This window comes from Aquarana catesbeiana, linkage group LG09 (assembly GCF_042186555.1).
Source record: "Aquarana catesbeiana isolate 2022-GZ linkage group LG09, ASM4218655v1, whole genome shotgun sequence".
In the NCBI taxonomy this organism is placed as follows: Eukaryota; Metazoa; Chordata; class Amphibia; order Anura; family Ranidae; genus Aquarana; species Aquarana catesbeiana.
In genome coordinates this window covers 43,458,462-43,483,348 of record NC_133332.1, presented here as the reverse complement: position 1 = coordinate 43,483,348, position 24,887 = coordinate 43,458,462, and the positions used below count along the sequence as shown (strand labels likewise).

Genomic DNA, 24,887 nt, shown 5'->3' with positions numbered 1-24,887 from the left:
AGGACGCCAGTTTGAGTTAATAACTGACCATGCTCCTCTTGAAATGGATGGCCCAAAAGAAGGAGACTAATAGATGGGTGAACTGGTGGTTTTTGGCTCTACAGGATTACTCATTCACTGTAAAACACAGGCCAGGTGTTGAGATGGGGAATGTAGATGCCCTGTCCCGTGTTCACTCCTGTTGGGCTACAGGTGTTCCAACCCTGGGGTTGAAACAAGGGGGGAGGATATGTAGCAGAGCGTCCCAGAGAGAGCCAGGAAAAGTCCTGTTCGGGGTTTATACATCTCCCAGGCTCCTCTCATACAGGTTCAGGGATCTCTGATCCATGGTCCAGTTCAGGTCTTGGTCCTCTCCCCCAGGCTAATTTAAGCTCACCTGAGCAGACAGCCTTGGCTCTTGGCCTGGGATACTGAGACTACTTCTGTGTAAGAGAGCAAAAAGGTATGTGGAAGCTGACAAGTTGTAGGCTTGCTCAGCTTAGTAGTTAGGATCTCTAAATATTGTTTAGTTAGTGCCGAGACATGGCTAGGTTTTGTTTTGGCTATTTTTGTTCCTATTTGTTTTTTTTTAAACACTGTACAGCACCTGTATATAGACTTGTATATAACACAAATAAACACTGCACTGTTTGTCACGGTTTCACTGGATTTGGTACAGTATCTGTGCCTGAAAGACTGCTCATCCCAGGGAGCTTTGTACCTGCCACCTGTCCCCCAGGTTACAGCATCAATGAACTAAGAGAAAAATACAGAGGGAAATGTGTGGATGTTCAAAAACTGTATCCTCCTCCAGAACAGTCATGGCTTGCCCTGAAGGGAAATACTGCACCATTTTTAGGCACCAGTCAGAATGGAACTTGCAGTCAGTTACAGCTCCTGGTCAATATAGTTACGTGCTCTCTGATCAGACCTGTGATCACAGAACCTGGCAAAGGGAAGTCTTCCAAAACCAACTTCCTTTGTGGCTCTCAGATCTCATGTGATTGAATGCCAAGAGCTGCAATGGAAACAGACACTGGAAAATGTGAAAAGGTGTGCCACAAAAAGCCATGTCCTTTAGGAACACCTAACTCTTCAGCACACAAAAATCTGTTGCTGCCAAGGACCACTTAGTTGGACTGACCCCTCAGGCCAAAGGTTCCCAGTCCTCCGCTGACCCCCATCCTATCTCCAGCAGAATATAATTTTCCTTCACTCTCCCTCTTTATTTAGCAGCGGGAGACGAAAGAAGCAAATGATCAGCTATTTTTAATTTATGCTATGCTGCTTTCACAAATAAAAGAGTGAACACATTGCTACGTAAGCAAAAGGGCAGGTGCTTGACATGGGACCTGGAAACTAGAAGTGTCTACTACAGTGATTTCCAGCTTCTATGGGGATCCCATAAGTATGGCATAAGCAAGCTGCACCAATGTAACTATGTAAAAATTTTGATATTAAAACATCTTCTTTACCACTGATTTTTTTTTATAATTTATTTTTTTAGCATAATTTTACATTCCAGTACGTCAAGGATTACTCACCCAAATGTACTATTAGAGGTTCTTTCAAGCTGCTGTGTTCCACCTGGCAGTAGACACTTTGCTGCTCTATGGAATTTACAGGTGTTGACACTGTTTTCTGGTAAGTCCCATCTCCATTGGGTAGAGTAATGGTTGACAACACTTCTTCCATTTTATTTTCCTTCCACAAGCTTACATTAATTGGCTTTGGGTAAAAGCCAGTGACCATACAGAGGACCTCTGTGCCAAATGTATCAAGCTTCTTGGTTATGTAGACCTTTGGCTGGACTGACATATATGGAGAAAAGTCAATTAGAAAAAAGACAGCCATTTCCATGTTATATTAAGCAGGAAGCAAATGTAGAGCTGAGAAAACAGGGCACCTGGCAAAATGGTGGTGGGGTGCCGGATAACAGTACTGCCACTGACCACCAATGCAAGGGGAAAGGAGTTAATTAACAGTGCTATAGAAGATGGATGTGGGGGACGGTTTGAAGAGTGGGGGTTTATTGTATTGCCAATGATTAACATTAAAGTATGGTTTAAAAAGCATTGTCACTAACCAACAATGTGGGAGTTATTATTGCAGTCACTAGAATCAATGCTAAGGTTATTAATGTAGTCAATGGCTCAAATTATTATTGTGGTTACTGGCATGGATGCTGAAGACTATTATTGCAGTCTCTTGCACCAATGCTGTTTTTTTTTATTGTGGTCACTGACACCAATGCTGGGGGTTATTATTATTGTGGTCATTGGCAGCAATGCCAGGGGTTATTATTGTGTTTATTGGCAGCAATGCCAGGGGTTATTATTGTGTTTATTGGCAGCAATGCCGGGGGTTGTTATTGTGGTCATTGGCAGCAACGCCGGGGGTTAATATTGTGGTCATTGGCAGCAATGTTGGGGGTTAATATTGTGATCATTGGCAGCAATACTGGGGGTTATTATTGTGGTCATAACATGTACTTGCACCAATATAAACAAGCTTTGACAATATATTTAACCACTTGAGCCCCGGACCATTATGCTGCCTAAGGACCAGAGGTCTTTTTCCAATTTGGCACTGCGTCGCTTTAACTGCTAATTGCGCGGTTATGCAATGCTGTACCCAAACGAAATTTGCGTCCTTTTCTTCCCACAAATAGAGCTTTCTTTTGATGGTATTTGATCACTTCTGCAGTTTTTATTTTTTGCGCTATAAACGGAAAAAGACCGAAAATTTTGAAAAAAAATGATATTTTCTACTTTTTGTTATAAAAAAAATCCAATAAACTCAATTTTAGTCATACATTTAGGCCAAAATGTATTCGGCCACATGTCTTTGGTAAAAAAAATGTCAATAAGCGTATATTTATTGGTTTGCGCAAAAGTTATAGCGTCTACAAACTAGGGTACATTTTCTGGAATTTACACAGCTTTTAGTTTATGACTGCCTATGTCATTTCTTGAGGTGCTAAAATGGCAGGGCAGTACAAAACCCCCCCAAATGACCCCATTTTGGAAAGTAGACACCCCAAGGAAATTGCTGATAGGCATGTTGAACCCATTGAATATTTATTTTTTTTGTCCCAAGTGATTGAATAATGACAAAAAAAAAAAAAAAAAAAAATATTTACAAAAAGTTGTCACTAAATGATATATTGCTCACACAGGCCATGGGCCTATGTGGAATTGCACCCCAAAATATATTCAGCTACTTCTCCTGAGTACGGGGATACCACATGTGTGGGACTTTTTGGGAGCCTAGCCGCGTATGGGACCCCGAAAACCAATCACCGCCTTCAGGATTTCTAAGGGTGTAACTTTTTGATTTCACTCTTCACTGCCTATCACAGTTTCGGAGGCCATGGAATGCCCAGGTGGCACAACCCCCCCCCAAATGACCCCATTTTGGAAAGTAGACACCCCAAGCTATTTGCTGAGAGGCATATTGAGTCCATGGAATATTTTATATTTTGACACAAGTTGCGGGAAAGTGACACTTTTTTTTTTTTTTTTTTTGCACAAAGTTGTCACTAAATGATATATTGCTCACACAGGCCATGGGCCTATGTGGAATTGCACCCCAAAATACATTTAGCTGCTTCTCCTGAGTATGGGGATACCACATGTGTGGGACTTTTTGGGAGCCTAGCCGCGTACGGGGCCCCGAAAACCAATCACCGCCTTCAGCGTTTTTAAGGGCGTGAATTTTTGATTTTACTCTTCACTGCCTAACACCGTTTCGGAGGCCATGGAATGCCCAGGTGGCACAAACCCCCCCCAAATGACCCCATTTTGGAAAGTAGACACCCCAAGCTATTTGCTGAGAGGCATGGTGAGTATTTTGCAGCTCTCATTTGTTTTTGAAAATGAAGAAAGACAAGAAAAAACTTTTTTTTTTTTTCTTTTTTCAAATTTCAAAACTTTGTGACAAAAAGTGAGGTCTGCAAAATACTCACTATACCTCTCAGCAAATAGCTTGGGGTGTCTACTTTCCAAAATGGGGTCATTTGGGGGGGTTTTGTGCCACCTGGGCATTCCATGGCCTCCGAAACTGTGATAGGCAGTGAAGAGTGAAATCAAAAATTCACGCCCCTTAGAAAGCCTGAAGGCGGTGCTTGGTTTTCGGGGTCCCGTACACGGCTAGGCTCCCAAAAAGTCTCACACATATGGTATCCCCGTACTCAGGAGAAGCAGCAGAATGTATTTTGGGGTGTAATTTCACATATTCCCATGGCATGTTTGAGCAATATATCATTTAGTGACAACTTTGTGCAAAAAAAAAAAAAAAAAAAAAAAAATTTGTCTCTTTCCCGCAACTTGTGTCGCAATATAAAATATTCCATGGACTCGACATGCCTCTCAGCAAATAGCTTGGGGTGTCTACTTTCCAAAATGGGGTCATTTGGGGGGGTTTTGAACTGTCCTGGCATTTTATGCACAACATTTAGAAGCTTATGTCACACATCACCCACTCTTCTAACCACTTGAAGACAAAGCCCTTTCTGACACTTATTTTTTACATGAAAAAGTTTTTTTTTTTTTGCAAGAAAATTACTTTGAACCCCCAAACATTATATATTTTTTTAAAGCAAATGCCCTACAGATTAAAATGGTGGGTGTTTCATTTTTTTTTTTCACACAGTATTTGCGCAGCGATTTTTCAAACGCATTTTTTGGGGAAAAAACACACTTTTTTAAATTTTAATGCACTAAAACACACTATATTGCCCAAATGTTTGATGAAATAAAAAAGATGATCTTAGACCGAGTACATGGATACCAAACATGACATGCTTTACAATTGCGCACAAACGTGCAGTGGCAACAAAATAAATACATTTTTAAAAGCCTTTAAAAGCCTTTACAGGTTACCACTTTAGATCTACAGAGGAGGTCTACTGCAAAAATTACTGCCCTCGATCTGACCTTCGCGGCGATACCTCACATGCATGGTGCAATTGCTGTTTACGTTTGACGACAGACCGCCGCTTGCGTTCGCCTTAGCGCAAGAGCAGGGGGCGACAGGGGTGCTTTTTTTTTTTTTTTTTTTTTTTTTTTTTTCTTTATTATTTTTTTGCTTTTTTATCTTATTTTTAAACTGTTCCTTTCATTTTTTTTTTTTTAAATCATTTTTATTGTTATCTCGGGGAATGTAAATATCCCCTATGATAGCAATAGGTAGTGACAGGTACTCTTTTTTGAAAAAATTGGGGTCTATTAGACCCTAGATCTCTCCTCTGCCCTCAAAGCATCTGACCACACCAAGATCGGTGTGATAAAATGCTTCCCCAATTTCCCAATGGCGCTATTTACATCCGGCGAAATCTAAGTCATAAAATGCTCGTAGCTTCCGGTTTCTTAGGCCATAGAGATGTTTGGAGCCACTCTTGTCTCTGATCAGCTCTATGGTCAGCTGGCTGAATCACCGGCTGCATTCTCAGGTTCCCTGTTGAGACAGGAGAGCCAGAGAAAAACACGGAAGACGGTGGGGGGGGGGGGGGGCATTCCCTCCCACGGGTTGTAAAGGCAGTCTAGAGGCTAATTAGCCGCTAGGATTGCTTTTACATGAAAGCCGACCGCTGGCTGAAAAGAATGATACCAAGATGATACCTAAACCTGCAGGCATCATTCTGGTATAACCACTCAAAGTTGTGAATGGCGTACCTGAAGACAAAAAAATGGTTAACAATAAAGCACAGTAAACAATAAAGTATAAATAATTACATACCTGAAAAACAAACATGATAAAACATAATAACAATAACAATAACAATAACAATAAAACACTGCAGAATAGAATACAGTAAAAAAAGAGCAGAACAATAGAGAGAGAGAATAGAGAGAGAGAACAATAAAACGACAACTATTTTTTTTTATTTTATATATATATTTTTTTTTTTTACACTTTTTTTGTAACTAACTTTTATAACTGTAACCGGTTCCAGGTTCGGGTCTCTCAAAATGCGATGGCATCTTGGGAGACCCTGTGAAAGTGCGCCTAGTCTGTGCAATGCTGTACCCTACGCTAATACTCAACTAGTGTATGGTAGCGTTCAAAACATTCACCAATGCAAAGACCAGGATTGTCAGGACAGAAGGGACAATAATAGCGGGTGTCACGCCTATATCCGCGTTTGCTGCAGACACAACATCTTTTTGGGGGGGGTTCGTTGGGTAGGGGTACTCGGGAGCACATAAAAATGCCTCTCATGCAGCCGACTGCATTTCGTTGGGGGATGTGAATGGGGGAAGTACGGGCGCTGCAGAAGTGGTGGGTTCCCAATTAGGATTGGCGAATGCAGCAGGAAGGGCACTATGGGCACGACGGGCCTGTGTTTGTCTTTTTGGTGGCAGCGGGACACTACTTGTGCTTGTCACCTCACCAGCTTGAACTGCACTTATGGGACTCGCCACGTCACCAAGTGTTACTGCAGTGCTGGTTTGACTACGACCGGGGTGTACTAGGCCGCTGGTGCTTGCCAGTTCAATAAAAAGCTTCCAAAAAAACTGTTAGCGATCGCAGGGATCAGGCCTGACTCTGCAAACGCTGCAGTTATGCGTTTAGTGTTTTGTAAGTGACAGTGATCGATCGATACTGCACTTGGGTGGGCTGGACTGGGCCGGGCGGAGGGGCAAAACGCAGGTGCTAGCAGGTATCTGGGTTGATCCCGCTAACACTGCGTTTTTGGGAACCCTAAACTGCTGGGGACGCTAGTATAGATCTGATCTGATCGGATCAGATATTGATCCGTTCAGATACTATACCACTAAAGGAGGCGTATGCTGCGTGCGTGGGTGTTAGTGGTACTGGCGCTAACCTGACGCTGCCTGGGGCCGGTGCTTGCTAGTTCACCAAAATGCTACCAAAAAAACTGTTAGCGATCGCAGGGATCAGGCCTGACTCTGCGAACGCTGCAGTTATGCGTTTAGTGCCTTGTAAGTGTCAGTGATCGATCGATACTGCACTTGGGTGGGATGGGCTGGGCCGGGCGGAGGGGCACAACGCAGGTGCTAGCAGGTATCTGGGCTGATCCCGCTAACACTGCGTTTTTGGGAACCCTAAACTGCTGGGGACGCTAGTATAGATCTGATCGGATCAGATATTGATCCGATCAGATACTATACCACTAAGGGAGGTGTACGGTGCGTGCGTGGGTGTTAGCGGTACTGGCGCTAACCTGACGCTGCCTGGTGCTTGCTTGCCAGTTCACCAAAATGCTACCAAAAAAACTGTTAGCGATCGCAGGGATCAGGCCTGACTCTGTGAACGCTGCAGTTATGCGTTTAGTGTTTTGTAAGTGACAGTGATCGATCGATACTGCACTTGGGTGGGCTGGGCGGAGGGGCAAAACGCAGGTGCTAGCGGGTATCTGGGCTGATCCCGCTAACACTGTGTTTTTGGGAACCCTAAACTGCTGGGGACGCTAGTATAGATCTGATCAGATCAGATATTGATCCGATCAGATACTATACCACTAAGGGAGGCGCATGCTGCGTGCGTGGGTGTTAGCGGTACTGGCGCTAATCTGACGCTGCCTGGGGCGACGCATATCACCGCCGGGCGATCAGGGGGCTAAACCTTTATTAGGTAATAAACGGCGGGTGCCCTGACACTATAAAAAATAAACGAACTAACCTGCGTCACCCGTAACGGTTATACGGTGATCAGTGGTGAAAGGGTTAACTAGGGGGCAATCAAGGGGTTAAAACATTTATTAGGTAGTATATGGGGGTCCCTGTCACTATAAAACGCTGACGGCGAACCTAAATATTTACCTCACTAACTAGCGTCACCAGCGACACTAATACAGCGATCAGAAAAATGATCGCTTAGCAACACTGGTGACAGGGGGTGATCAAGGGGTTAAAACTTTATTAGGGGGGGTTAGGGGGGTACCCTAGACCTAAAGGGGGGTGATACTCACTGTCCCAACACTGTAACTGTCACAAACTGACACTATGCAGTAATCAGAAAAAAAAAAAAAAAAAAAAAAAAAAAAACCTGCTGGTGTCAGTTTGTGACAGGGGGGGGGGGGTGATTGGGGGGGGATCGGGGGGCGATCGGGGGGGGGGATCGGGGTGTTTTGTATGCCTGGCATGTTCTACTGTGTGTGTGTGTGTGTTGTGCACTCACATTGATGTCTTCTCCCCTCGGCGCTGGAACGGAAAATACCGAGCCGAGGGGAGATGACATCATTTCCTTTGCTGCTGTTTAGCATACAGCAGCAAAGGAGTGTTCCCATTGGCCGGCGGCGATCGCGAGGGGGGGGCCACGAACGGATGGCCTCCCCCTCATCTCGGATCGCCGGGGAACAGAACGGGACCGCTTCGGGCACCGGGGGGGGGTCCGATCGGACCCCCCACCCGCGAGAGGCAAATCACGTACATGTACGTGATTTTGCCTGCCCGTGCCGCCTTGCCGACGTAAATCGGCGTTAGGCGGTCCTTAAGTGGTTAAAAAGCAAAATGGGAGCTACTGAAGAAGCCTTATTATTTGGGTTTACATATCCTTTCACACCAGCCCCTTCCAGTTTTGTCAACCGCCCATTATTTTACAGGCAGCCTGTAAATTTCAGCCCATTTTCGGGCTGTCCGTAAATGCCCGGGCTGCGGTGCACGTAAAAAAGATGGCTACGGGCCGACATGCTCCATTTCGAAGCCTGCCAGGCTCGGAAGAACTCGTACACACTCGGTTGGGCGGGCGCATGTGCAGTAATGTGATGGCACCACCTGGCGCCATTTTTGAATAACAGGCGCTTGTTCTCGGCCGTACTTCGCCACAGCAGGGGTCTGGGGAAGTTGATCTCTGCCTGTATCTGGATTCTGGAACTGAGCGCTGACTGTGCGATGCGCTCAGCGGCCCCTCCTCCTCCTCCCCTGGTGTCTAGGAGGATCGGGCGGGTGCCCCTCGGCGCATCGGCGCCACGCTTGTCACGTTGCGTGTGACAGCTGAGGCGCTGTGCGTGTGATGTCAGCCATGACGCCATTACGCCTACGCTCAGCCATAACATCTCGAGTATCTACATGGGGGAGTTCCCGTGCCTGTTACTGAGTACTTACTCGGTTCAGGTGCGGTATTTCTTTCCTTCCCCCTCTCATTAGCTCGCTGCGTGGCATTGGCGGCATATAGTCAACACCCCATTGAAGCGGGCTGCTCTGTTCAACCAGTCTCCCTCTTGGGCCATTGCACACCAGCTACTTTGCTTGCTGGTGGTGCTGTGATGCAGCGATGGGGTTAGTTCTCCTTTCCTTTTCCTCCTTTGTTCTGTCCCTGGTTCATACTCTTTTCAACTCCTTCTTGGTGGTGTAGCTCTTCACCTCAATATTCGGCCTATGCTTCCTACTCGATATCTATATCTTTCAGCCCTTCATATCCTTTTAGATTTATGTCATTATCCACCACTCATAGGCCCTTTTAATAATCCTTGGCACCATGCTATTCTACTATCACTCCCCTGGAACTACACTGGGTTCACTATTATTAATACTATCATTATTTACAATATATTATTGCTATAACTATACATATAATTAATATTGTTTTCCCAGGTACACCCACTTTATGGAATACACATTATTATTTCTTCGTATATGGTTACACCAGCTATACCCTTTATGCCCCCATACCATCTGACGCTGCACCTTTGTACTATGCCGCCTCAGCTCCCGTGGGGGAGTTATGTCCTCGGCTGACTCTGCACTGGCTGCCCCGCATTGCTTTTACTGTCTGGTTGGGTGAGTGCAGTTGGCTAACTACTTTTACACATCTACAATTTAATATGCCAGCTTTTTCTAGAGTACGGTTCACTATATGTTTATATATACTTTATAGGTATATATAGCGCGTCCTGACGAGTGGGACAACCCACGAAACGCGTCGAGCTATTTGATGCTACAGCTATACTCCACATGGACTGATACTGACTTACTTACAACCATCCTACTCTATGATTTGTTTGTATACTCTTTGATGAATGTAGACATACCATGTGGATGCATGCACCGGGATTATTGCCAATTATATTACTATGTTTGCTATTTTGATTTGTTGCTATGCATGTACCTTTACACACATTATGTTCAGACCCTGTGCACGCTCCTTGTACATTATATACGACAAATTATGTGTTTTAATGTTGTTTAATAAAAAAAATCTTTATACTGCTTATATACCTCCACTATCCATTTGCTTCATTTAAAGTCCCAACTCCCTATTTAGTTTTAATTCGATATCGGGATGGAGGCACCTGAGGGTGCTTCATTTAAAGTCCCAAACCCCCCTTCTATATACTGAGCGCTGACTGTGAACATCCATCCAGGTCAGTCAGACGCAGTGTTGCCAACTGCCTGTTAATTTACATGTATCCCGTAAATTTCAGCCCATTTTCGGGCTGCCCGTAAATGCCCATTATGGGCAACGGTGCCCGGAAAAAAGATGGTTGCGGGCTGACAGCGCAACTGCACATGCACCGTTCTGAAGCCTGCCAGGCTTGGGAGAACTCGTACACGCTCGGCCGGGCGGGCGCATACGCAGTGATGTGAAGGCGCTGTCTGGCGCTTTTTTTGAATGGCGGGCACTCGTTCTCGGGCGGTGCCTCACCACAGCAAGGGTCCGGGGAGGTTGATCTTTCCCTGTACTTGGATTCTGGAACAGAGCGCTGACTGTGATCATCCATCCAGGTCAGTCAGACGTGTATTGTGCTGATCAGCCTCCCCTATACTGAGTCAAGTATGGAGGAGGAGGGAGGACAAATAGAGCAGGAGCAGAGCCATCTCCAGAGACAGACTCCCTTCTTTACCATGTCCACACAGCCTCTGACCCCCTGTGACATGTCCGCACAGCCTCTGACCCTTGTACCATGTCCGCACAGCCTCTGACCCCCCTGTGACATGTCCGTACAGCCTCTGACCCCTGTACCATGTCCACACAGCCTCTGACCCCCTGTACCATGTCCACACAGCCTCTGACCCCCTGTACCATGTCCGCATATCCTCTGGCCCCTGTGACATGTCCACACAGCCTCTGACCCCCTGTACCATGTCCACACAGCCTCTGACCCCCTGTACCATGTCCGCATAGCCTCTGATCCCCTGTACCATGTCCACACAGCCTCTGACCCCCTGTACCATGTCCACACAGCCTCTGACCCCCTGTACCATGTCCGCATAGCCTCTGATCCCCTGTACCATGTCCACACAGCCTCTGACCCCCTGTACCATGTCCACACAGCCTCTGACCCCTGTACCATGTCCACACAGCCTCTGACCCCTGTACCATGTCCACATAGCCTCTGGCCCCTGTACCATGTCCACATAGCCTCTGACCCCTGTACCATGTCCACACAGCCTCTGACCCCTGTACCATGTCCACACAGCCTCTGACCCCTGTACCATGTCCACACAGCCTCTGACCCCTGTACCATGTCCACACAGCCTCTGACCCCTGTACCATGTCCACACAGCCTCTGACCCCTGTACCATGTCCACACAGCCTCTGACCCCCTCCTGCACCATTTCCACACAGCCTCTCACCCCCTCCTGTACCATGCAAATGGAGAAATATGTTTTTTGACTTTTGTTTAACGTAAACATATTGCTAATAGCACTAGCTACATGTTTATAGTTTAAATATTGACATTTGCACTATTTAGCACTGAAAACTGGCAATTTAGGTACTTTTTTGCAGTGTCAGTAAAAAATGTGGCTCTGTCAGTAAATGGCATGATTTTTGCCAGTAAAAAAATGGTGGTGTTTGTAAATTTTGGTGTCCTGATAGTAAATTTCACTTCGGGGGTTGGCAACACTGGCCCCTTCCCTTTAAAGTGGGAGTAAACGCCTATGTATGATTTTTACCTAGAGGTAAGCCTATAATAAGGCTTACCTATAGGTACTGTAAAACTCTCCTAAACGTGCACCATTTAGAAGATATTTACTTTGGATGCAGCCGGTGACATCACCGGTGCATGTGCTCTGAAGGAATGGCATACCTGTGCCCTTCCTTCAGAGCCTTGCCGTAAACAGTGACTCCTGCGCGCATGTGCGGGAGTGACATCATCGTGTCATACCGACGAAGCCCTCAAATCTGGAAGGAAGACTGGGTTAAGGTAAAAGCTCCTTCAGCGGTGACATGGCACCGCTGGAGGCTTCGTTTTCAGGTAAGTCTGTCATCATGTGCTAGTATGTGATGCATACTAGCACATTATGACATAAACTGCCCTGGGTCCAATTTTTTTTTTTGCTGCAGTTTACTACTGCTTTAAAGAGCTTAATGTGTAGCTACAATATATTTGAGAGAATGGATAGAATGGGGAAGAGTGAAAGCCTATTTACATCAGCCTGGTCTGCTGTGGTGCATATTAATTTGAGTGGGCTGCCTTCTGCATGTAGAATTGTCAGCAGTGCACAGAAATGTACTGTAATGCATTACTGTGCTGCAACAGAGTAGCACTGGAAAGCCATTCCGAATGACAATGTATTACAGTAATGTGGGTTACCATACACATTACCACATTGCACTGGTGTAAATAGGCCCAGAATCTCTGTCAGATTTTTATTACTGTCTGTGTCCCCATTGGAAAGACTCACCCTCTCTATTAGATCTGATGACGATTGTCACTGGAGCAGAACATGAAGGAAAATTCTAAATCCTAAATTCTCCTGCTGTCACCTCAACAGTTGGTGAGTGGAGTTGGACATCTGTACTGGTGCAGCTGGCTGCAAATGGGATTTAATTCCCTTCCGGTTTTGTCTGTGAAGGAAGATCTCCCTAATGGGACACAGACAGCAAAGAAAAAAAAACCCTGCTCTGTCCCAATTTAAATAAAAAGATTTGGCATATGATATATTTAAAGGGGTTGTGTCAGGTCCCACACTTACCAGACAGGTGAGTCCGCTTGGGCAGAGGGTAGGCTCCCTTACGTATCCGATTCGGGGCCCCTGGTAGAGTAGACAGGAGGCCACGAATGCGGAGTGGTATGAGGGCCTGAAGTTAGAGTCCTGGAGCACGATGGTCTGGCAAGCAACCGGTGGATCTTCAGGCTGGATAAAGCAGATGCTGAGCAGGAGCTAATCAGGCTGGTCACACACAGGCAGAGGTCGGCAACGGGCTGGCAGCAACGGTACAAGGGGTCAGGCAGAAACTAGGTCAGACAAGCCGGGGTCAGGTTCAGGCAGCAGTCAAGGAAGGTCCAAAAGGCAAGCCGGGTCACAACGGGTAAATACTACGAGGATACAGGAACACAGGATGATCACGGAACAAGGTACAGAGCGGTTTGATCAGGCAGCACTGGGTCAGCATGGAGGCAGGCTTCAAATAGACCGATTGGCGCCAAAACGCCGCGCACGTGCATGCGCCGATTCGCCAAAGCGCGCCGCGCCCCCGCACGCGCCCGAACGCGCCCCCGACACCGGCGTGCACGCCCACAGTACCGGGTCGTGTCAAAAGCAACGCCCGCAGGTGGACGTGCGCTAACGCGAACGCCACCCTGCACGCCACAGCCGGTCAGCCCAGACACACCGGCGCCCCCAGGGGCACGCGCCCCAGCACGGACAGGAACACGAGCGCCAACACGCCCCGGCGCGCCCCGGCGCCCAACCAGGTAACCTCTCTGACAGTGCCCCCTCCTCAAGGGCAGACTCCGGATGCCCAGCTGGGCCATCTTTGAGGGATGAGAGGTTTTGAAGGATTGTAGAAGTTCGTTAGCATGTAAATTGCTCTCCGGCTCCCACGAATTATCTTCGGGTCCATAGCCCCTCCATTTTACCAGATATTGTACCTGATTGCGCCTTCTTCTGCAATCAAGAATTACTTCCACTTCAAACTCCTCTTCGCCATCAACCACAATAGGTTTGGGTGGACCAATGCTGCGACCAGGAAAGAAATTAGGGGTGACCGGCTTTAGGAGAGACACGTGGAATACTGGATGTATCCTCAGGGAATTAGGAAGGTCCAGTTCAAATGCCACATTGTTGATCTTCCTTTTGATCAAGAAAGGACCCAGGTATTTGGGACCCAGTTTCCTGGATGGGCATGCTAACTCGAGATTAGCAGTGGACAGCCAGACAGAATTGCCAGGTTCTAGCACAAGTTCCCCCCGTCTCTTTCTGTCAAAGATCTTCTTGTAATCTTCCTGAGCCTTGGTCATGGTTTCCTGTAGCAATTTGTTGTTGTTGGAGAAAAAATCCAAGGTCTCAGATACTGCAGGAACAGGGCACTCAGGAAATGCTCCAGGCAAGAAGGATGGGTGGAAACCATAATTGGCATAGAACGGAGACTGATTAGTCGCTGAATGTAGTGAGTTATTATATGAAAACTCTGCGATGGGAAGCAGGGAGGCCCAGTCATCTTGGGAAAATGCTGAAAAACAGCGGATGTATTGCTCCAAGGTTTGGTTTGTCCTCTCGGTTTGACCATTTGACTGAGGGTGGTAGGCCGAAGAAAAGGACAACTCGATTTCAAGAGCACCACAAAGGGATCTCCAGAATCTGGAGGTGAACTGGACGCCTCTGTCTGAGACTATATTGGTCGGGACTCCATATAGTCTGACTATCTCTTTGATGAAGATGGAGGCGGTCTCCATGGCTGAAGGGGTGCCCTTCATGGGGAGAAAATGGGCCATTTTAGACAACCTGTCTACCACGACAAAAATGGACGAAAAACCTTCTGATGGTGGGAGCTCAACGATGAAGTCCATAGAAATCATGGCCCAAGGTCTCTCTGGGACTGGTAATGGTTTCAATAGGCCCCATGCTCTTGTCCGGCTAGTCTTGTTTCTGGCACACGTATTACAGGACTCCACATATGCCTTGCAATCCTTGGTAAGGTGAGGCCACCAGAAGGTGCGTTGGACAAGGTCAGTTGTTTTCCGTGTGCCGAAGTGACCAGCAAGTTTGTGGTCATAGCACAAGCTTAGTACTCGTACTTTTAGCTCCTCAGGGACCACAATCCTATTCTTGAACCAGAACAGCCCATCCTTGGTACAGGCTTCAGCAGGTGGAGGCATTCCCAAGGAGGCTCGCCTGATTTGAGAAATTAAGTCCTCCTGTAGAACTAGGAAATTTCCAGAGGGGAGAATGGTGTCTGGGGACAGGGTTCTTTCAGAGTCGAGAAACATTCGGGAAAGGGCGTCGGATTTGACATTCTTGGATCCAGGTCTGTACGTAATGTGGAAAATAAATCGGGGAAAAAAAAAGTGCCCATCTGGCCTGCCGGGGTTTTAATCTCTTGGCCGTTCTTAGATATTCTAAGTTCTTATGGTCTGTGTAGACCAAGATGGGATGTGCTGCACCTTCCAGGAGATAACGCCATTTCTCCAGAGCTGCCTTAATGGCCAGAAGTTCCCGATCACCCACGTCATAATTTTTCTCGGAAGGAGAGAGTTTACGTGAGAAGAATCCCACGGGGTACAGGAGTGCTTTGGCACCCTGTCTCTGTGACAGTACAGCTCCAACTGCAACTTCGGAAGCATCCACTTCCAGGACGAAAGGCAAGGCAGGATTGGAATGCTTAAGAATAGTGGCTGAGGTGAACAACGCTTTGAGTCTTTCAAAGGCCTCTTGTGCCTTAGGGGTCCAGTAGAACCGGCATCCTTGTTTAGTAAGTTCCGTAATGGGAGCTATGATTGAAGAAAATCCCTTAATAAACTTCCTGTAGAAGTTGGCGAAGCCAATAAAACGCTGTACTCCTTTTTTGTCAGTCGGTGCAGGCCACTCCAGAATAGCGGATACTTTCTGAGGATCCATTTTAATGCCATCAGGAGAGATGATCAAACCCAAGAACTGGATAGATTGGAGCTCAAATTCACACTTTTCAAGTTTGGCGTAAAGCCCATGCTGTCTCAGCCGGGAGAGTACAGTTCGTACGTGTTTGCGGTGCTCCATCAGGGAGGCGGAGAAGACCAAGATATCATCCAGGTAAACGATGACATATAAATCCAGTAAATCATGAAAGACGTCGTTGACAAAATGCTGGAATGTCGCCGGTGCGTTGCACAGACCAAAAGGCATGACAAGATACTCGTAATGTCCAAATCGAGTACGAAAAGCTGTCTTCCACTCGTCTCCTTCTCTTATGCGGATCAAATTATAGGCTCCACGGAGGTCCAGCTTAGTAAAAACGGTAGCAGATCCTAACCTCTGAAATAGTTCAGGAACCAAGGGTAGCGGGTATCTGTTCTTTATAGTAATTTTGTTAAGCTCCCGGTAATCAATGCAGGGACGTAAGGAGTGATCTTTTTTTTCCACGAAAAAGATGCCTGCCCCAGCTGGAGACGTGGAAGGACGAATGAACCCTTTCTTCAGGTTTTCGTCTATGTAAGTTTTCAAGGTGCCCAGGTCCTGCTCAGTTAGAGGAAAGATCCTTCCAAAAAGGAACTTCGGTACCCGGTAAAAGTTCTATTGGGCAATCATAGGATCTATGTGCTGGAAGGGTTTCTGCCCCCTTTTTACTGAACACGTCTAGGAAATCCCGGTACGGTTCAGGAAGATCTTGGTAGAGCTTAGTTTCAGAGTCCATGCACAGGCATTGGGAGGAGGTTGATGAGATCCCCCGTAAGCAGTTTTGTCTACAATATTCAGAGGAAAACTGAATTTTGCCCGTAGCCCAGTTGATGCTAGGATTGTGAGCCTGTAGCCAAGGTATTCCTAGGATAATTGGGAAGAGAGGAGAGGAGATGACATCTAGGCATAATAGTTCCTGATGTTCCGGGCCAATGGTGGCCAAAAGAGGAACCGTTTCTTGGGTGACGGGTCCGGAACGGAGGGTGGAACCGTCTGCTAGAAAGACTGCCAGTCCTTGGGCTTTAGTTTGAGTGGGGATGTGATGAGTTTCGACGAAGGTCCGGTCAATGAATCCACTGCATGCTCCCGAATCAATGATGACCGGTACTGGGATGTTCCTTCCAGGTAACTGTAAGACAATGGAGAATGTTAAATGGTTACCGGCACTAGGTATTACAGGTGCACACAACGAGGAAGACGGCAGACACTTGCGTCTTTTATTGGGGCATGCTCTTGCAAAGTGACCGGGCTCTCCACAGTACAAGCACAGGTTGAGTGTGCGTCTTCGTGTCTTCTCCTCAGGAGTCAGAGAGGGACGGAGCAGTCCCAACTGCATAGGTTCCGAAGCCTCCTGGGCGGAAGCAGACGAGACCAATGGAGCTTGGTTCGGGGCACTAGGGGCCCTGGGCAACATCCAGGTGAGACGTGGATGACCAACAGATCTCTCGGAGCGTCTTTCCCTGAGGCGGCGGTCAATCTGGATAGACAGATTGATGAGCTCCTCTAGTGTCTGGGGAACCCCCACTCGTGCTAATTGGTCTTTTAGGGAATCCGACAATCCAAGCCGATATTGGTGACGCAAGGCTGCGTCATTCCACTCCGTATCCGAGCTCCAACGCCTAAACTCCACGGCGTAATCTTCAGCCGCTCTGCGACCTTGTTGGAGGGAATGCAAAGTGGCTTCAGCCGTGGCCGTTAGCTGAGGGTCCTCATACAGTTGAGACATAGCTAGGAAAAGATCACTCACGGAGTCAAGAGATTGAGCCTTTTGCTTCAGTAGATGGTGGGCCCAGGTTTGAGGTTCGCCAGTCAGCAAGGATATGACGAACCCCACTTTAGTAGCTTCCAGGGAGAACGTACGGGGTTGCAGGGCAAAATATAGTTCGCACGTGTTACGGAACGCCTGGAACTTACTGCGATCTCCGGAAAACTTTTCGGGTGTAGGTACCCTGGGCTCTGGTGGGAGCATCACTACAGAGGGTGCTGAGGCAGGGTTGGACGCTGCTCCTGGAGGAGAGGCTGAGAGGGCCTGGACCTGCCCTTCCAGTCTGGTGTAGCCTTCCTGAAGACTTTTAACAGCTTGAGTAAGGCCCGCTAGGTGCCTGCACAGTTCATCCATGGGGGAGGCCCCCTGCCCGGACTCAGTCATGGCTGCCTGATACGGTCAGGTCCCACACTTACCAGACAGGTGAGTCCACTTGGGCAGAGGGTAGGCTCCCTTACGTATCCGATTCGGGGCCCCTGGTAGAGTAGACAGGAGGCCACGAATGCGGAGTGGTATGAGGGCCTGAAGTTAGAGTCCTGGAGCACGATGGTCTGGCAAGCAACCGGTGGATCTTCAGGCTGGATAAAGCAGATGCTGTGCAGGAGCTAATCAGGCTGGTCACACACAGGCAGAGGTCGGCAACGGGCTGGCAGCAACGGTACAAGGGGTCAGGCAGAAACGAGGTCAGACAAGCCGGGGTCGGGTTCAGGCAGCAGTCAAGGAAGGTCCAAAAGGCAAGCCGGGTCACAACGGGTAAATACTACGAGGATACAGGAACACAGGATGATCATGGAACAAGGTACAGAGCTGTTTGATCAGGCAGCACTGGGTCAGCATGGAGGCAGGCTTCAAATAGACCGATTGGCGCCAAAACGCCGCGCACGTGCACGCGCCGATTCGCCAAAGCGCGCCGCGCGCCCGAGCGCGCCCCTGACACTGGCGTGCACGCCCACAGTACCGGGTCGTGTCAAAAGCAACGCCCGCAGGTGGACGCGCGAACGCACGAACGCCCGGACGCCACCCTGCACGCCACGGCCGGTCAGCCCAGACACACCGGCGCCCCCAGGGGCACGCGCCCCAGCACGGACAGGAACACGAGCGCCAACACGCCCCGGCGCCCAACCAGGTAACCTCTCTGACAGGTTGTAAAGCTTCATTTTTTTGAAAATAAAAATAACAAACACGTTATACCTGCTCTGTGCAAGGGTTTTGCGCAGAGCAGCCCAGATCCTCCTCTTTTGGGGTCCCCCGCCGGTGCTCCTGGTCCCCCCTCTTCATCGGGTGCCTCCACGGAGAGCTGCGTTCCCTGGGAGCACCCTTGCGGGCACACTCACAAGTCCTGCTTCTGCATCCATTGACACAGACAGCGGGACTCGGCCCCACCCCCGCCCCCAGCCACTGGATTTGATTGACAGCAGTGGGTGCCAATGGCTCCTGCTGCTATCAATCTGTCCAATGAGATGAGAGCCAGTGGCTGAAGATGCTGGGGTTGTGCATGGCACTGGAAAGAATGGGCTCAGGCAAGGAAAAGGGGTGGTCTGGGGGGGCGCAACAACAAAGAAGGTTTTTCACCTTAATGCATAGAATGCATTAGGGTGAAAAACGTAAAACTTTACAACCCCTTTAATGCTGCATACACACGGTCGGAATTTCGGCCCGCAAAAGACCAATGAGAGTTTATCATTGAAAAATGCGACCATGTGTACTCTCTCAATTTTTCAGTCAGGAAAAGTTCCTATCCGAAAATGCGATCGTCTGTGGCAATTCCGACGTGCAAAATCCCTACGCATGCTCGGAAACAATGAACTTAATTTTCTTGGCTCGTCGTAGTGTTGTACGTCACCGCGTTCTTGACGGTCGTAATTTCAGCGAACTTTTGCGTGACCGTGTGTATGCAAGGCAAACTTGAGCGGAATCCCGTCAGAAAAGCCATCATATCTTTTTCCGATGAGAAAACCAATCGTGTGTACGCGGTATTTGTCATGAGAGAAACACTACCATTTTATTTCTTCTATTGAAAATGCTAGTTGTCTGGTTTTATTTCTTCTCAGCCACTAACTCAGATCAATTACTTGGCAGATTAAAGTCGTAATACCTTATCCATGTATTTGTTCTGGTTAGTGTTAAAGCCAAAGCATCAGCATGACAGTTGGGCAATTGGCAAGAGAGGCCAACAAAAGAAGTTTGCATATGTCCACCATGTCAGGTTTCCTTTCAAATTTATACACCGGTGACTTGGCACTGCTACTAGATGTGGAAAGGTTAGCTTCTCTGAAAAGTGATACTATGCCCAACAAACATGGAACCTCAATTCACCCTCTTGGAGCTGATGGTTAAAAGAGTACATGACATGGGGTCAGAAATGTGTGCCAAGTGCCCTCTTTTGAGATCTTTGTAGACTCAGCATTGGATAAGGGCAGAGGCGTAGCTTGAAGCTTGTGGGCCCTGATGCAAAAGTTGACCTGGGCCCTCCCCCACTACTTCCAACGTGCATTCAGATACATCCACTGCACGCCAAGATACTCAAAGTGGCTTAAAAGTTTTGAGTTCCTAGAGTTCCTCTTTACATCAGAGGACAGGGATTACCGCTGGAGAATCAGAGGACAGAGATTACCGCTGGAGAATCAGAGGACAGGGGCCCCTGGCAGGTCACTTGGCAGAGCTCCTTTCCTATCCCAGCACTGTATACAGCTCCCCCCCACACTACACAGGGCTGAAATAACATTCCTTTACACACAGTCTTTCAGTCTTCACAGGGTGTATCTGGCTTTTGTGTTTCCCTTCTGACTTGTGAAATTCTCTTGTCGGATCGGCAGTATAGTTGCAGTAGGCAGATACACCCTGCTCAGCAGCCGGGCACAGCATGCAGGGTGGAGGGAGTGGCCAGGGGGCTTTGGGGGGGCAACTTAGAACTGGGAGGGCAAAGCCATGTGACACAAAATCTGGAGCCTGCAGCCCCCCCGAGGAGGTGTTAAGGGATTTGTTTATTTGTTTTAGCAATTTCTGAAGGTTTCTCTGTCAGTGTTGGCAGACATCCCTGGGTGGGGGGGGGTACAGAGAATCCCAGCTGGTGACTAGGAGACACTGAGCAGTGTCATACCTCCCCAGTGACATCGGTCCCATCGTGGCTACAGGACGGTACTCTCCTCCTCTTGTCTTGCTGAGCTTGGTTACCATTTGATGTTGCCAGCACACAGCACAGACACTTCCCCATCCTGGGCTATTCTCACCTCGTGCTCCTCTCCATTCAGGAAATGGCTCACAGCTTCTCCCCAGCCAATGGGAACAGAAGGGTGTGGACTGTGGAAGGCAAAGTAGAAGCTCAGTACTGGAGCGTGGCTGTGGGGCCCTAGGGTAGATCAGAGCTGGATTTTGTGGAGGATATGATAATATGACAGGGAGGCTGCAGGGGCCCCCTGGAGCTAGGGGCGGGATTGCGATTGTGACCCCTGCAACCCCTTTTGCTACACCCATGGATAAGGGTTAAATATTTTTTGTAATTATTCACCAACAGATTCACCTTCTCTAGATGTCCTGGTGACCATTTTAACTGGAGCTAAAAGTGAAAAAAAATCCAAAATTTTGATTTGTTTCCTTACTCCTGATACAGTACGGCAAGTAAACGTTGTCACTCTAATACAGGGAGTGTGTTACTAGCAATATCACCAGGTGAAAGTACAGAAAAAGAAACAGGACAATATATGATATTTTTTGTTTTTCAGTTAAGTATACGCTGTTAGTACTTACTCTTCCTTGAATACGCTTCCTTCCCCGCAGTTGAAAATGTAAGGGCCAGCCCGTAGCAATGGTGCGTCAGTAAGGTAATAATGATCACCCTTGTGACTTCTTCATTCTGCATGATCCTCTGTACATCCTGAGAGTAAGGGGAATTGCCAGCGACCCACACTCCCTCTCCAGCATTTATGGACACCAGATCTTCTCCATCCAGAGCCACTTTGTAATTCAAATCTTTGAGGTCATCCATGGATGAGGAACATCCCACCCAGCACTGGAATAAGACCGCACCTGAGGTGGATTGATTCCCAGTTAAAATAAGTTGTAATATTTTCAGACTTTTGAATGTCACACATTGATGTAGCTATATGTGTTGAGGACAGGTTCATACTAAGATGTAGTTAAACTCTTTACCAAACCACTGAATATTTCTTTTTCATAAAATACAGTTTTCTCGTTTTTTTTTTCCTTCGTTAAGTCTCATTGTTGCCATTCTCCTCCAACCTATTTCATCCAGTTCCTATCTAATGCTCCATTAGCTACACATCATTGCTCTAGACCAGCTTCCTGATAGTGACAACAGTGGACCAAGTATACACAATGTGTGTCTGCACAGCTGTCTGTAGTCTCCGCCAGGGGTGTGTGTAACAGGTTGACAACCTAGGAGAACAACCGGGAGACAGTTGTCATACTGTAACAGGAAGTGCATCAACAAGGACCTTTAAGACCAGATCACCAGGAATTATTATAATGAAAGCTGCAGATTTAAAAACACTCAAAACAACTTTTTTTAAATTACATCAATATGTTAAATCTTATGGAATTTTATTGATTTGAGTTTAGATTTACCATAAAATACTTAAAGCGGTATAAAACTCAAAAACAAAACAATTACATTTTGCAGCTTACCGATCCCTAAATGCGGTGGCTGCATTTGTTCGTTTGTTTTTTTTTTGTTTTTTCTTCTTTATTCTCACCTGGTGATCCAGCATGTAACACACTTCCTGTCTAGGTTTCTCCATTCTAGATGAAAGAGGAATGGAGACACCATCTCTCATTCTGGGGGGAGGGTAGTGTAAGGGACACACTAGTAGATTTTTTAGATGGACTTGATTAAACAAATTATTATTATTATTATTCAGGATTTATATAGCGCCAACAGTTTACGCAGCGCTTTACAATATAAAAGGGAGACAATACAGTTATAATATAATACAATACAATAGGATTAAGAGGGCCCTGCTCAGAAGAGCTTACAATCTAATAGGGTGGGGCAGGTGTTACAAAAGGTTGTAACTGTGGGGAATGAGCTGGTGGAAGTGGTAGGAGATTAGTTGGAGACGTGATAGGCTTTCCTGAAGAGATGAGTTTTCAGGGATTGCCTGAAGGTAGCAAGAGTAGGGGATAGCCGGATAGATGGAGGTAGCGAGTTCCAGAGGATGGGAGAGGCTCTGGAGAAATCCTGGAGACGAGCATGGGAGGAGGAGATGAGAGAGCTTGAAAGCAGGAGGTCTTGAGAAGAGCGGAGAGGACGATTTGGGTGATATTTGGAGACAAGATTAGTGATGTAGCTTGGGGCAGAGTTGTGAATGGCTTTGTATGTTGTGGTTAGAATTTTGAATTTAATTCGCTGGGTGATTGGGAGCCAGTGTAGGGATTGAAGTAGAGGGTTGGCAGACACTGAGCGGTTGGTAAGGTGGATAAGTCTGGCAGCAGCATTCATGATAGACTGAAGAGGGGATAGCCTATGGAGCGGTAGGCCAATGAGAAGGGAGTTGCAATAGTCAAGGCGAGAGATAACAAGGGAGTGAATGAGGAGCTTGGTGGTTTCATTTGTTAAAAAAGGGCGAATTTTAGAGATGTTACGGAGGTGAATTCTACAAACTTTTGACAACGATTGGATTTGAGGCTGAAATGACAAGTCAGAGTCTAGGATTACACCTAGTACCCTGGTGAGGGGAGGGACTGATGGTTGCATTGTTGATTTTGATGGAAAAGTCATGGAGGGGGGCACGGGCGGGGGGGAATATTAATAGCTCAGTTTTAGAGAGATTTAGTTTAAGGAAGTGGTGCGACATCCATGCTGATATGTCAGCTAGTAAGTTAGTAATGCGAGAGGAGACTGAAGGAGTGAGGTGAGGAGTAGACAGATAGATTTGGGTGTCATCAGCGTATAAGTGGTATTGGAAGCTGTGGGCGGTTATTAAGTGAGCGAGGGAGGAGGTGTAGATAGAGAAGAGAAGGGGTCCAAGAACCGAGCCTTGGGGGACCCCCACAGAAAGGAGAGGAGGAGACAGAGTTGTAGGTGACACTGAAGGAGCGCTGTGATAAATAGCCAGAGAACCAGGATAGAGCAGAATCTCAGAGGCCAAGGGAATGTAGTTTATTGAGAAGGAGCGGGTGGTCAACAGTATCAAAGGCCGCGGAGAGGTCAAGTAGTAGGAGTATGGAGTACTGGCTGTTGGTTTTAGCAGTTAGTAAATCATTAGTGAGTTTTAGTAAGGTAGTTTCAAGCCAACCTCCAGCTAACACTTTATAAGTAGTAACAGCAACATTTTTTTTTTCATTTTGAAATAAAGGTTTTACATAAATGAAAAAAAAAAAGTTGGCCCTTGTATGCACCCCATGTCAGTGTTTAATGGTTTGTCTGTACCCCCTAACTGCTGCTTTTGCTGGATAGCTTGGTCTGCTAAAGAAGATGAAAAATAACAGACTTAGATTACCAGGTGAAAATAAAGGAAAAAAAGCCTAAAAAAGGAAAACGAATGCAGCCACCACTAACAATTGGTAAGCTGCAAAAAAATATTTTTTTTTTTGTTTGAAGGTTAAATACTAATTTAAGGGAGTGAATATTGGTTTTGTTGCCATAATAGAAAATGAAAATGCATACAACTAGAAAAAAACAAAATATTCCATATAAATAATATGTAGTCTTCTGTCAAGTCAGCAGATAGAAATGTATGTTTTCTTTGTGTCTTCCTGCTTCTCATCTAGCTCTAGGCTCATATGTACATGCTGTACATTCTGTTCTTATCTGTTGGAAAATCCTTTTGTTTACAGTCCTCAATAGCTCAAACTGAAATGTACAGTACACACACAAATGAATGAGCAGGAAAAAACAATTTTTTCCATATCTGGGGTTTTGGTGAGAGCCATCTAGCCTGAAAGGAGGTTGCTGCTGCAAAACTATAATAGCTTCCCTTTAAATGGACCCTCCACTCTTCAACTTTATAATAAAAGTAAAGATGGGAGGACTGGGGGGTACAAGGAGGCATTGCCCACCCCCCAGGTGCATTTTACAGCTACCTGCTTCCTGCCCAGAACTGCATCTCTACAATCTGAAAAAAAGTCCTCCAACTTCAACTTCCTTTGAGGCTGTAAAATGTAATGTGGTCAAATGTTGAGCACTGCAAAGTAAATTAAAGCTAAAAGACATGTCCTTCACAAACTCTAGTCTTTTACTGTGGTCACCAATTAATGCAGCAATGTGGCACACTTTGCATAGTACTCCTTTCTTTAGCCCACAGATATTCTTCCCTATCATTTGGTTGTCATTAGCTTTGCAGACCAAAGGTTCCCAGTCTTCTCCAGAAGTGAGACCAATGTCATTCGAAACCATC

At 46.8% G+C, this 24,887-nt stretch overlaps 1 protein-coding gene across 4 annotated transcripts in view; it reads right to left on the bottom strand.

Annotated features, from left to right (window-relative positions):
• Window positions 1–24,887, bottom strand: part of LOC141107553 (antigen-presenting glycoprotein CD1d-like) — a 114,274-nt gene that overhangs the window by 71,797 nt on the left and 17,590 nt on the right. For 2 of the 4 annotated variants that reach the window (XM_073598373.1, XM_073598375.1), the window contains exons 3-4: window positions 21,280–21,558; window positions 1,524–1,790 (exon numbers count right to left, since the gene is read on the bottom strand). The exons of the other annotated variants lie outside the window; for them this stretch is intronic. In XM_073598373.1, the coding sequence (XP_073454474.1) occupies window positions 1,524–1,790; window positions 21,280–21,558 (546 nt within the window). The remainder of the gene's footprint in view (window positions 1–1,523; window positions 1,791–21,279; window positions 21,559–24,887) is intronic. 4 annotated transcript variants of the gene reach the window in all.